At 39.7% G+C, this 13667-nt stretch overlaps 1 protein-coding gene across 1 annotated transcript in view; it reads right to left on the bottom strand.

The window, feature by feature from the left end:
• The window catches only part of LOC127684133 (olfactory receptor 1J4-like), a 63174-nt gene extending 51776 nt beyond the window's left edge, over positions 1-11398 (bottom strand). The window contains exon 1 of the mRNA XM_052181098.1: positions 10902-11398. Within this exon, the coding sequence (XP_052037058.1) occupies positions 10902-11398 (497 nt within the window). The remainder of the gene's footprint in view (positions 1-10901) is intronic.
• Between the last annotated feature and the right edge of the window lie 2269 nt (positions 11399-13667).

Raw genomic sequence — 13667 nt, 5'->3', positions numbered from 1 at the left:
CATCTGATATACAATCACCAAACCCAGATACTATTGTAAATGCCAACAAGCAGAGTGGGATGCTCACAGCCAGCTACTGAGAATGTTCGATGCCCCAGTATAGGGCAATGCCAGCACAGGGAAGCAGGTGGATTTCTGAGCAGGGGAGGGAGGATGGGATAGGTTGTTTTCAGAGTGGAAATCAGGAAAGGGGATAACATTTGAAATATAAATGAAGAAAATATCTAATTAAAAAGAAAAAACATAAGGGAAATTGGGCTGAAGTTCTCTTTCTTTGTTGGAACTTTGTGTGGTTTGGTATCAGCATAATTGTGGCTTCATAGAATGAGATGGGTAGTGTTCCTTCTGTTTCAATTCTGTGGAATATTTTGAAGAGTATTGGTGTAAGGTCTTCTTTGAAGGTCTGATAGAATTCTGCACTAAAACCATCTGGTCCTGTGCTTTTTTGGTTGGAAGACTTTCTATGACCCCTTCTATTTCTTTCTTTCTTTCTTTCTTTCTTTCTTTCTTTCTTCCTTTCTCTCTTTCTTTCTTTCTTTCTTTTTTTTTTTTTGCATACATGATCTTTTATATAAAATGTTTTATAAGTAATCCATCAAAGCATATATACCCTTGAAACCAAAGAAAATTTTTTTAAAAATCAAATAATATTTAACAAAATTTTTCAAAGGAACAGAAAAAATATGAAGATATAGAAGAGACACTGAGAGAATCTAAAGATTCCTCTAGAGCACAAGATTTCTCTGTGTGTACATTTCAGGGTGTACACAATCAGAAAAAAATCAGAAAAAAATTTCATGACAGTTTTCTTTTATAAATATTAAATTTTTTAACCTACTGTATTAGACAGTGAACAATAAACTGGTTTTGAGCAGCTATGATGAGGGTCTTAGTAGGTGTGCAGTGACATACCTACTCAACAAAGCCACACCAAAATTTCCTCAATTTTTCTACTTGCTACCTTCTACCCATAAATTTAAGAAATACTATATAACACGGTACTGGGTCTCTAAGAAAATGTTACTGACTAAGGATTAAGGGTTCATGTTTATTTTTGCTGCCAGTTAAATCCTTTTTTTTTAATTAGATATATTTCTTATTTACATTTCAAATGATTTCCCCTTTCGGGCCCCCCACTCCCCAAAAGTCCCATAAGCCCTCTTCCCTCCCCCTGTTCTACCATCCACCCCTTCCCACTTCCCTGTTCTGGTGTTGCCCTATACTGCTACACTGAGTCTTTCGAGAACCAGGGGACACTCCTCCTTTCTTCTTGGATATCACTTGATGTATGGATTATGTTTTGGGTATTCCAATTTTCTAGGCTAATATCCACTTATTAGTGAGTGCATACCATGATTGATCTTTTGAGACTGGATTACCTCACTTAGTATGATGTTCTCCAGCTCTATCCATTTGTCTAATAATTTCGTGAATTCATTGTTTCTAATGTGTAAATATACCACATTTTTTACATCCATTCTTCTGTTGAGGGATACCTGGGTTCTTTCCAGCTTCTGGCTATTATAAATAGGGCTGCTATGAACATAGTGGAGCACGTATCCTTATTACCTGCTGGGGAATCCTCTGGGTATATGTCCAGGATTGGTATAGCAGGATCCTCAGGAAATGATGTGACCAATTTTCTGAGGAACTGCCAGACTGATTTCCAAAGTGGTTGGACAAATTTACAACCCTACCAACAGTGGAGGAGTGTTCCTCTTTGTCCACATCATCACCAAAACCTGCTGTCTCCTGAATTTTCAATCTTAGCCATTCTGACTGGTGTAAGGTGAAATCTCAGAGTTGTTTTGATTTGCATTTCCCTAATGACTAATGAAGTTGTGCATTTTTTAAGATGCTTCTCAGCCATCCGAAGTTCTTCTGGTGAAAATTCTTTGTTTAGCTCTGTATCCCATTTTTTAATAGGATTATTTGGTTTTCTGGGGGTCTAACTTCTTGGGTTCTTTGTATATATTGGATATTAGCCCTCTATCTGATGTAGGGTTGGTGAAGATCTTTTCCCAATTTGTTGGATGCCGATTTGTCCTTTTGATGGTGTCCTTTGCCTTACAGAAACTTTGTAATTTATGAGGTCCCATTTGTCAAGTCTTGATCTTAGAGCATATGATATGGGTTCAGGAACTTTCCCTCTGTACTGAAGTCCTCAGTGGTCTTCCCCAGTTTCTTTTCTATTAGCTTCAGAGTGTCTGGCTTTATGTGGAGGTCCTTGATCCATTTGGAGTTGAACTTAGTACAAGGAGATAAGGATGGATCAATTTACATTCTTCTGCATGCTGAACTCCACCTTTTGGGCAAGCACCGTTTGTTGCAAAGGCTATCTTTTTTCCACAGGATGTTTTCAGCCCCGTTGTCGAGGATCAAGTGGCCAGAGGTGTGTGGGTTAATTTCTGGATCTTGAATCCTACTCCATTGATCCGCCTGCCTGTCACTGTACCAATACCATGCAGTTTTTAACACTATTGCTCTGTAGTATGGCTTGAGGTCTGGGATACTGATTTCCCCAGAATTTCTTTTGTTGTTGAGAATAATTTTAGCTATCCTGGGTTTTTTGTTATTCCAGATGAATTTGAGAATTGCTCTTTCTAACTATATGAAGAACTGAGTTGGGATTTTGGCAAAATAGCCATTTTAACTATATTGATTCTGCCAATCCATGAGCATGGGAGGTTTTCCATTTTCTGAGGTCTTCTTCCATTTCCTCCTTCAGAGACCTGAAGTTCTTGTCATACAGATCTTTCACTATTTGGTCAGAGTCACACCAAGGTACTTTATATTGTTTGTGGCTGTTGTGAAGGGTGTGATTTCCCTAATTTCTTTCTCAGCCTGCTTATGCTTTGAGTATAGAAAGGCTACAGATTTGCTTGAGTTGATTTTATAACCTGCCACGTTGCTGAAGTTGTTTATCACCTGTAGGAGTTCTCTGGTGGAGTTTTGGGGTCACTTAGGTAGACTATCATATCATCTGCAAATAGTGATAGTTTGACTTCTTCCGTTCCAATTTGTATCCCTTTGACCTCCGTTTGTTGTCTAATTGCCCTAGCTAGTACCTCAAGTACAATATTGAAAAGATAAGGAGAAAGGGGGCAGCCTTGTCTGGTCCCTGATTTTAGTGGGATTGCTTTAAGTTTCTCTCCATTTAGTTTGATGTTGGCTACCGGTTTGCTGTATATTGCTTTTACTATGTTTAGGTATGGGCCTTGAATTCCTGTTCTTTCCAAGACTTTAAGCATGAAAGGATGCTGAATTTTGTCAAATGCTTTTTCAGCATCCAATAAAATGAACATGTAGTTTTTTTCTTTGAATTTTTTATATAGTGGATCGCATTGATGGATTTCTGTATATTGAACGATCCCTGCATCCCTGGGATAAAGCCTACTTGACCATGGTGGATTATCGTTTTTGATGTGTTCTTGGATTTGGTTGGCAAGAGTTTTATTGAGTATTTTTGCATCGATGTTTATAAGGGAAATTGGTCTAAAGTCCTCTTTCTTTGTTGGATCTTTGTGTGGTATTGCTATCAGCATAATTATGGCTTCATAGAATGAATTATGTAGTGTTCCTCCTGTTTCAATTTTGTGGAATAGCTTGGAGAGTATTGGTGTTAGAGTCTTCTTTGAAGGTCTGATAGAATTCTGCACTGAAACCATCTGGTCCTGTGCTGTTTCTGGTTGGAAGACTTTCTATGACCCCTTCTATTTCTTTAGGGGTTATGTGACTGTTTAGATGATCTATTTGGTCCTGATTTAATTTTGGTATTTGGTATCTGTCTAGGAAATTGTCCATTTCCTCCAGATTCTCCACTGGTGTTGAGTATAGGCTTTTGTAGTAGGATCTGATGATTTTTTAAATTTCCTTAGTTTCTGTTGTTATATCCCCCTTTTCATTTATAATTTTGTTAATTTGGATACTTTCTCTGTGCCCTTTGGTCAGTCTGGCTAAGGGTTTATCTATCTTGTTGATTTTCTCAAAGAACCAGCTCCTGGATTTGTTGATTCTTTATATGGTTCTCTTTGTTTCCACTTGATTGATTTCAGCCCTGAGTTTGATTATTTCCTGTCTTCTTCTCTTCTTGTGTGAATTAGCTTCTTTTTGTTCCAGAGCTTTCATGTGTGCCATTAAGCTACTTGTGTATGCTCTCTCCCGTTTCTTTTTGGAGGCACTCAGGGCTATGAGTTTTCCTCTTAGCACTGCTTTCATTGTGTCCCAAAGATATGGGTATGTAGTGCCTTCATTTTCATTAAATTCTAAAAAGTCTCTGATTTCTTTCTTTATTTCTTCTTTGGTCAAGGTGTCATTGAGTATTGTTCAGCCTCCATGTGTATGTGGGATTTCTGTTTTTGTTGCTATTGACGATGACTCTTACTCCATAGTGATCTGATAGGAGGCATGGGATTACTTCGATATGCTTATATTTGTTGAGGTCTGTTTTGTCACCAATGAGGTGCTGAGAAAAAGATATATTCTTTTGCTTTAGAGTGAAATGATCTATAAATATCAGTTAAATCCAATTGGTCCAAAGCTTCAATTAGCTTTACTGTGTCCCTGTTTAGTTTCTGTTTTTCTGATTGGTCCATTGAGTAGAGTGGAGTGTTGAAGTCACCCACAATTATTGTGTTAGGTGCAATGCATGCTTTGAGCTTTAGTAAAGTTTCTTTTACGAATGATGGTGCCCTTGCAATTGGAGCATAGATGTTCAGAATTAAAAGTTCTTTTTGGTGTATTTTTCCTTTGACCAGCAGGAAGTATCCTTCCATGTCTCTTTTGATGACTTTAGTTTGAAAGTCAATTCTATCTGATATTAGATTGGTTATTCCGGCTCCTTACCTGAGACCATTGGCTTATAAAATTGTCTTCCAGCCTTTTACTCTAAGGTAGTTCTTGTTTTTGACACTGAGGTGTGTTTCCTGATGCAGCAAAATGTAGGGTCCTGTTTCCTTATCCAGTCTGTTAGTCTATGTCTTTTTATTAGGGAATTGAGTCCATTGATGTTAAGAGATATTAAGGAATAGTGATTATTACTTCCTGTCATTTTTGATGTCATATTTATATTTGAGGGGTTATCTTCTTTTGGGTTTGATGAAAGAAGGTTACTATCTTGCTTTTTCGAGGGTGTAGTTTCCCTCCTTGTATTGGAGTTTTCCTCCTATTATTATTTGTAAGGCTGGGTTTGTGGAAAGATATTGTGTAAATTTGGTTTTGTCATGGAATATTTTGGTTTCTCCATCTATGGTGATTGAGAGTTTCCTGGGTATAGTAGTCTTGTCTGACATTTGTGTTCTCTTAGAGTCTGCATGAGATCTGCCCAGGATCTTCTAGCTTTCAAGGTCTCTGGTAAGAAGTCTGGTGTGATTCTGATAGGTCTTCGTTTATATGTTACTTGGCCTTTTTTCTCTTACTGCCTTTAATATTCTTTCTTTGTTTAGTACATTTGGGGTTTTGATTATTATATGTGGGAGGTATTTCTGCTCAGGTCCAGTCTGCTTGGAGTTCTGTAGGCTTCTTGTATATTCATGGGCACCTCTCTCTCTTTAGGTTAGGGAAGTTTTCTTCCATAATTTTGTTGAAGATATTTGCTGGCCCTTTCGGTTGTAAATCTTCACTCTCATCCATACCAATAAACCTTAAGTTTGGTCTTCTCATTGTGTCCTGGATTTCCTGGATGTTCTGGGATGCAAGCTTTTTGCATTTTGCATTTTCTTTGACTGTTGAGTCAATGGTTTCTATGGTATCTTTGGCATCTGAGATTCTTTCTTCCATCTCTTGTATTCTGTTGCTGATATTTGCATCTATGGCCCCTGATTTCTTCCCAAGGTTTTCTATCTCCAAAGTTGTCTCCCTTTGTGATTTCTTAGTTGTTTCTATTTCTGTTTTTAGATCCAGGATGGTTTTGCTCAGTTCCTTCATTTGTTTGTTTGTGTTTTCACTTAATTCTCTAAGAGATTTTTGTGTTTCCTCTTTCATGACTTCTGCCATTTGACTCACTTTCTCCTGCATTTCTTTAAGTTGTTTTTTTTTTGGGGGGGGGGGGGGGAGGTTGCGTTTCTTCTTTATTGGCTTCTTTCTCTTATCCTCCTGAATTTCTTTAAGTAATTTTTGTGTTTCTATTATATGGGTTTCTAACTTATTCATGTTCCCCTGTATTTCTTTAAGAGATTCATTTATGTCCTTTTTGTGTTCCTCTAGCAGCACCATGACCAGTGATTTTAAATCCAAATCTTGTTTCTCTGGTGTGTTGGGATATCCAGGACTTGCTGTTGTTGGAAAGTTGGGTTCAGATGCTGCCATATTGCCTAGATTTCTGTTAGTAGCATTCCTACATTTTCCTTTTGCCATCTTGTTATCTCTGGCATTAGTTGGTCTTGTCTCTGGGTGGTTTTGAGCCTCCTGTGAGGCTGTAAGGCTATTTCCGCAACACTGGATGGCTGAGTTTCCCCTGTTGCAGATTGCTGAAGTGCTGCCCTCCTCTTGGGTGCCCTTGGAGCCCTAGTGTGCCTTGCCCCAGATTATCTCTGTGAACCAGGTGATGCCTGTTTGCTCCTTTAGGGAATGCTGATGGGGTATGCTGCAGGGACCTTTTCTGAGTGCTCATCACTCTGTCATGCAGCCAATTCCCCAACAGGGTTGGTGAACACATGGCTAGCTTAGCTTCTCAGGCCCTGAGCCCAGGCAAAAGCCTGACAGGCTTAGGCCCGAGCAATGTTTGCCTCGGGCTATGTCTTCTAACTAGTTCTGTCAGGTAGCCAAGATGGAGGCGCATGTGCCCCCTGCAAGTGCCAGGACAGTCTGCCAGGCTAACAACCTCCTGGCCAGCTTGGCATACAGATGGTCCACCGGACAGCCAAGGGCCTGGGTGGAGTCCAATGCCTGTCGGGTTTAGACCACTGTGATGTTAGCCTCAGGTTGTGACTGTTAGCTGGCTTTGCCTGCTAGAGCTCTCTGGCATCCTGTAGCCAAAATGGCAACATGCCCATCCCCTGCAAGTGCTGAGACAGACGGCCAGGCAAACAACCTCCTGACCTGGTTGGCACACAGATGGCCCACCGAACAGCCCAGGGCCTGGGTGAAGGCCAATGCCTGTTAGGCTTAGACCCCCCACAATGTTGGCCTCGGGCTATGTCTGCATACCTGGGGCTGTCAGATCTCTCTGGTGTCAGAGAGCTTCTCGTAACTGACTTGCGGGGGTGGGGGGGGTGGGGGGGTGGGGGTGGGGGTGGGGGTGGGGGCAGAGATCTAAAGTGGCTTCAGTGCGGTAAAAAGCACTGTAACTCTGCCCCCTCTTGCAGCCCGGCTGGCCAGCGATGGTCAGTGGTAGCGGGCACAGGGCTTGCCTGGACCCTGTCTCCGTGGTTCCACTGGTGGTAGCCCTTCCACTGGACGAGCTGCTACCGCCTCGGCTGCCCAACCCCTTCTATTTCTTTAGAGATTATGGGACTGTTTAGATGATCTATTTGATCCTCGTTTAATCTAGGAAATTGTCCATTTCCTCCAGATTTTCCAGTTGTGTTGAGTAGAGGATTTTGTAGTAGGATCTGATGATTTTTTTTGAATTTCCTCAGTTTCTGTTGTTATATCTCCTTTTTATTTCTAATTTTGTTAATTTGGATACTGTCTCTATGCCCTTTGGTTAGTCTGGCTAATGGTTTATTTATATTGTTGATTTCTTGGGGTGACTCTAACCAAACAAGTGAAAGATCTGTATGAGAAGAACTTCAGGTCTCTGAAGAAGGAAGTCAAAGAAGACCTCAGAAAAATGGAAAAATCTTCCATGCTCGTGGATTGGCAGGATTAATATAGTAAAAATGACCACCTTGCCAAAAGCAATATACAGATTCAATGCAATCCCCAGCAAAATCCCAACTCAGTTCTTCATAGAGTTAGAAATAGCAATTCTCTAATTCATATGGAATAACAAAAAAACCCAGGATAGCTAAAACTATTATCAACAGTAAAAGAACCTCCAGGGTAATCAGTATCCCGGACCTCAAACAGCACTACAGAGCAATAGTGCTAAAAACTGCATGGTGTTGGTAGAGTGACAGGCAGGTAGATCAATGGAATAGGATTGAACCCACACACCTATGGTCACTTGATCTTTGACAAAGGAGCTGAAACAATCCAGTGGAAAAAAGATAGCCTTTTCAACAAATGGTGCTTGCTCAAATGGTGGAGGTCAGCATGCAGAAGAATGCAAATTGATCCATTCTTATCTCCTTGTACTAAGCTCAACTCCAAGTGGATCAAGGACCTCCACATAAAACCAGACACACTGAAACTAATAGAAACTGGGGAAGAGCCTTGAGGAAATGGCCACAGGGGCAAAGTTCCTGAACAGAACACCAATAGCTTATGCTCTGAGATCAAGAATAGACAAATGGGACCTCATAGAATCACGAAGTCTCTGTAAGGCAACGGACACCATCAAAAGGACAAAATGGCAACCAAGAAATTGTGAAAAGATCTTCACCAACCCTACATCTAACAGAGGGCTAAAATCTAATATATACAAAGAACTCAAGAAGTTAAACCCCAGAAACCAAATAACCCTATAAAAAATGGGGTACAGGGCTAAACAAAGAATTTTCACCTGAAGAAATTCAGATGGCTGAGAAGCACCTTGAGAAATATTCAATATCATTAGTCATTAGGGAAATGCAAATCAAACAACCCTGAGATTTCACCTCACATCAGTCAGAATGATTAAGATTAAAAACTCCGGAGACAACAGGTGTTGACAAGGATGTGGAGAAAGAGGAACACTCCACCACTGCTGGTAGGATTGCAAGATGGTACAACTACTCTGGAAATCAGTCTGGTGGTTCCTCAGAAATTTGGACATGGCACTTCCAGAGGACCCTGCTATACCTCTCCTGTGTATATACCCAGAGGATTCCCTGACATGCAATAAGGACACATGCTCCACTATGTTCATAGCAGCCTTATTTATAATAGCCAGAAGCTGGAAAGAACCCAGATGTCCCTCAACGGAGGAATAGATACAGAAAATGTGGTATATTTACAAAATGGAATACTACTCAGCAATTAAAAACAATGAATTCATGAAATTCTTAGGCAAATGGTTGGAACTGGAAAATATCATCATAAGTGAGATAATCCAATAAAAGAATACACATGGAATGCAATCACTGATAAGTGGATATCAATGAGCCCAGAAGCTCTGAATTCTCAAGACACAGTTAGCATATCAAATGATACCCAAGAAGAGGGAAAGAGGGGGCCCTGGTTTTGAAAAGAGTTGATCCAGCATTGTAGGGGAATACCAGGACAGGGAAATGAGAGGGGTGATTGGGAAATGGGCAGATGGAAGAGGGCTTATGAGACCGATGGGGGGGGGGGGGGGATTGGGAAAGGGGAAAGCATTCACAATGTAAAACAAAGAATATAGAAAATAAAAAATTAAAAAATTAAAAAAACAATTAATTCATGAAATTCTTAGGCAAATGGTTGGAAATGGAAAATATCATACTAAGTGAGGTAACTCATTCACGAAAGAACACATATGGAATTCAGTCACTGATAAGTGGATATTAGCCCAGAAGCTCTGAATACCTAAGACACAACTCACGTAACAAATGATTCCCAAGAAGAAGGAAGGATACCTGGTCCTGAAAAGGCTTGATGCAGCATTGTAGAGGATTGCCAGGACAGAGAAGGGGGAAGGGGTTGATTGGGGAACTGGCAGAAGGAAGAGGGCTTGTGGGACATAGAGAGAGGGGGGATCTGGAAAGGGAAAATTATTTGCAATGTAAACAAAGAATAAAGAAAATGATAAAAACAAAAACAAAAACAAAGAAAGAAAGAAAAACAAACAAAAAAGAAAAAGGATGGAATTCTTATGCTACTGTGAGAAATAGAGTTGACAAGGCAGAAGATGGCAATGAAGACTAAATGAATTCTCATCCAATTATACATGCTATTATGTGTGCTGTCTAAAAAACACATATTTGCAGAACTGGTCAATTTCCATATTGTAATCATTCCCATGATGTCTTATTTCAAGCTACTAATGTGCTATTATAACTGCCCACTTGGAAAAAAATATATACAAAGAGCAAATAATCAGTATAAGCTTATTTCAGCACAACACAGTATGTGACACTGTCTACAAGGCATAGACCATAACACTGAATTGTGTAGGATAATGGGCAAGAAAAGACTGATGATAAACAAGAAGCAACTCAAGAATTAATATTGATCCAGTTCACATACTAAAAACAATGTACAGGACTTAAGATAGAGCCTACCATTAGTGATACCCTTAGGCCAATCCCACAACCACATCAAACAACCAAACAAAAACAAAATCCTGCACATAACAATATAATATATTTTATTATACTAAACACACAGAAATATCAACTATATGATAATCTCAGGAAATATCCAGCTAAGTGTTCATAATAAGTGGGAGAAATATCTCTTATTTAAAACAATTGATCCTACTGAAAAATACTTCTAGAGCCTGTTTTATATCTCTGTTCCTCAGGCTGTAGATGAAAGGGTTCAGCAAGGGTGTGACTACTGCATACATTATAGAAGCAGCTATATCTTTGTCGCTGGAATTCTGGAATGAAGAGAAAAAGTATTCAACTGCAACTGTCCCATAGAACAAAAAGACCACAAGGAGATGGGAGCCACAGGTAGAAAAGGTTTTAATCAATCTCTTTGTGGAGGGGGCCTTCAGGGCAGTGCTTCCTATGAGAATATAAGAGCCCATGATGATACTCAGAGGCAGGAAGAAAAGCAATCCTCCCTCAGTGAAGATAACTAGTTTATTGAGGGAGATGTCTGAGCAGCTCAGCTTCAGGAGGGCAGTGAGGTCACAGAAGAAGTTGGGGACAGTGTTCCTAGCACAGAAAGACCGTTGGGTCAAGAGGAGGGTGTGCAGCAGGGCATGGACACAAGAAACAAGCCAGGACCCAGCAACTAGGCAGACACAGAACTCCTCCCTCATGACTGTGATATAATGCAGTGGATGACAGATGGCTACATACCTGTCATAGGCCATGGAGGTCAGAAGAAAACTATCAATGTTTCCAAAAACTGTGAAAAAATACACCTGGGAAATGCACCCAGTATATGAGATGGACTGACTATGTGTCAGCATATTCACAAGCATCTTTGGAGCTGTGACTGATGAGAAAGAGATGTCTGTGAGGGCCAAGTGGCTGAGGAAGAAGTACATGGGGGTGTGGAGGTGAGAGTCCAGCCTGATGAGCAGGGTGATGAGCAGGTTCCCCAGCACTGTGATCAGGTACATGGCCAGGAACAGGGTGAAGAAGACGATCTGCTGCTCTGGTCTGATGGGAAGCCCCAGGAGGAGGAACTCAAACACAGTGCTCTGGTTCTCCTTCCTCATGATTCTCTTGTCTCTGCTGGGGATTAGAAAAAAAGATGAAACACCAAGAAAAATGGCTAATACACTATTGTACCCATCTTTTTGTATGATTCGTCTTTGCTTTAGATGCAAGTAATTAACTAATCTGCATGTGAGGACTTTTCACAATTTTTCACAATTACTTTCTATTTGCTTTCTACATAAAAGGAGCTTCTTTCAGTAATTTGCAAATTATATTAAATGCTAATTCCTTAACCATACTACAATAATAAGAATCCTGGCATTCATAGTCTACACAGCATATCATAGCTCATTTTAAATTTATATTTTGGAGGGAATTTTGCTTGTTTTGAAACAGAAATTTAATCCTGTTTTTCTAAATGCTTATTGGCAACTATTACTGATGATGGATTTCATAAAGATATTTTATTAAGTATGTCATGTGTTGTGTTCAGCTTCATATTCATGCACACCCACCAATTAGTCAATCCTGCACTCTTTTTTTTGTAGCATTTTTCTTTTTTCTTTTTAAATTTATTGATATATTTATTTACGTTTCAAATGATTTCCCCTTTTCTGGACCCCCACTCCCCGAAAGTCCCATCAGTCCCCTTCCCTCCCCCTGTTTTCCCACCCAACCCTTCCCACTTCCATGTTCTGATTTTGTTCAATACTGCTTCACTGAGTCTTTCCAGAACAAGGGGTCACTCCTCCATTCTTCTTGTACCTCATTTGATGTGTGGATTATGTTTTGGGTATTCCAGTTTTCTAGGTTAATATCCACTTATTAGTGAGTGCATACCATGATTCATCTTTTGAGTCTGGGTTACCTCACTTTGTATGATGTTCTCTAGCTCCATCCATTTGCCTAAGAATTTCATGAATTCATTGTTTCTCATGGCTGAATAGTACATTGTGTAGATATACCACATTTTTTGCATCCACTCTTCTGTTGAGGGATACCTGGGTTCTTTCCAGCCTCTGGCAATTACAAATAGGGCTGCTATGAACATAATAGAGCATGTATCCTTATTACATGGTGGGGAATCCTCTGGGTATATGCCCAGGAGTGGTATAGCAGGATCTTCTGGAAGTGAGGTGCCCAGTTTTCGGAGGAACCGCCAGACTGCTTTCCTGCACTCTTATTAACTTCAGCAATGCTTCCCTTGATTTTTAGTGTATGGATAATAAATAAATATCTCCTATTCAAACTTCACTGGTACATCTCACCTTTACATTAAAGAAATGCCTTTCCAAAGAAACTAAAATGAAGATCAGATGCCAGTGCAATGGCTCCTCGCTAACAGATTCTGTATCACCACAGGAAGCCAAAAGAAAACACTCACAAACCCTGAAAGGCTACTGTAGGTAAGGTCTTGCAGGAAGGAGTCAGCCAATGACTGTGAAGTGTGACAGCAAATCTGAAAGACAAGTTTTCCCTGTTTCTATGTGTTCTTTCCCTAGATAACAGTGAACTAATGAGCCTCCAACAGCCAAACATTGGATTGGGGGGAAGACAATATTAATTTCTTTTTACTGACTATGATATGGAAAGCATTGCATTAAATAATTTATTTTATACACTGGCTCATTTATTCCTCAGCATATGTCTGTAACATTGGGTTGGCCACTGTCCTTAAGTATTGAGGGATTTACTTCTAAACAGAACTAACTATTGACACAAAAATAATGTACAGGATCCATACTGGAGATTGGACACAATTATGGTTCACTGATGCTGATCTCTTCTCATTAGATAAGAGCTGCATGGTAATGAAATAAATAATGGAGCCTGTCTGCCCACTGCAAAATCACAACTGTTGAAAGACTACCAAGAAGATAATTGACTTTTCAGGGACCAATCAGAGCCTCAAAACACACCACTGAAATAGACATTTAATGTACATACTCACATACATGCAAACACTTGAGTTGTTGATTTGTGATTTCTTCACAGCTAGAGTTGTCCTAAACAAGGGATTTACAGAGTCATACCAAGAAATCCATAGCTAATATGTAATATTTTACATAAACACATTAATAAATCTCAAACTCACATGCAGACACTTTAAAAACATCACAACACATTCAACAATACATAGCCATTATGTCTCTGAAGGATGAGATTATACTATGAATATAGATACACATACATACATAGACACACAGGAATACAAACACATATTCACACACACAAGACAACCAAAATGCAAAGTCAAATAAGTCATAGAAGAAACACAAAAAAAATATACCAATTACATATGCATGACTCATATCCTCAGGAAACAAA

The sequence above is a fragment of the Apodemus sylvaticus genome, chromosome 5, assembly GCF_947179515.1.
Source record: "Apodemus sylvaticus chromosome 5, mApoSyl1.1, whole genome shotgun sequence".
Classification (NCBI taxonomy): Eukaryota; Metazoa; Chordata; class Mammalia; order Rodentia; family Muridae; genus Apodemus; species Apodemus sylvaticus.
Note: the sequence above shows the minus strand (reverse complement) of the source record. Positions and strands in the feature narration are given on the sequence as shown.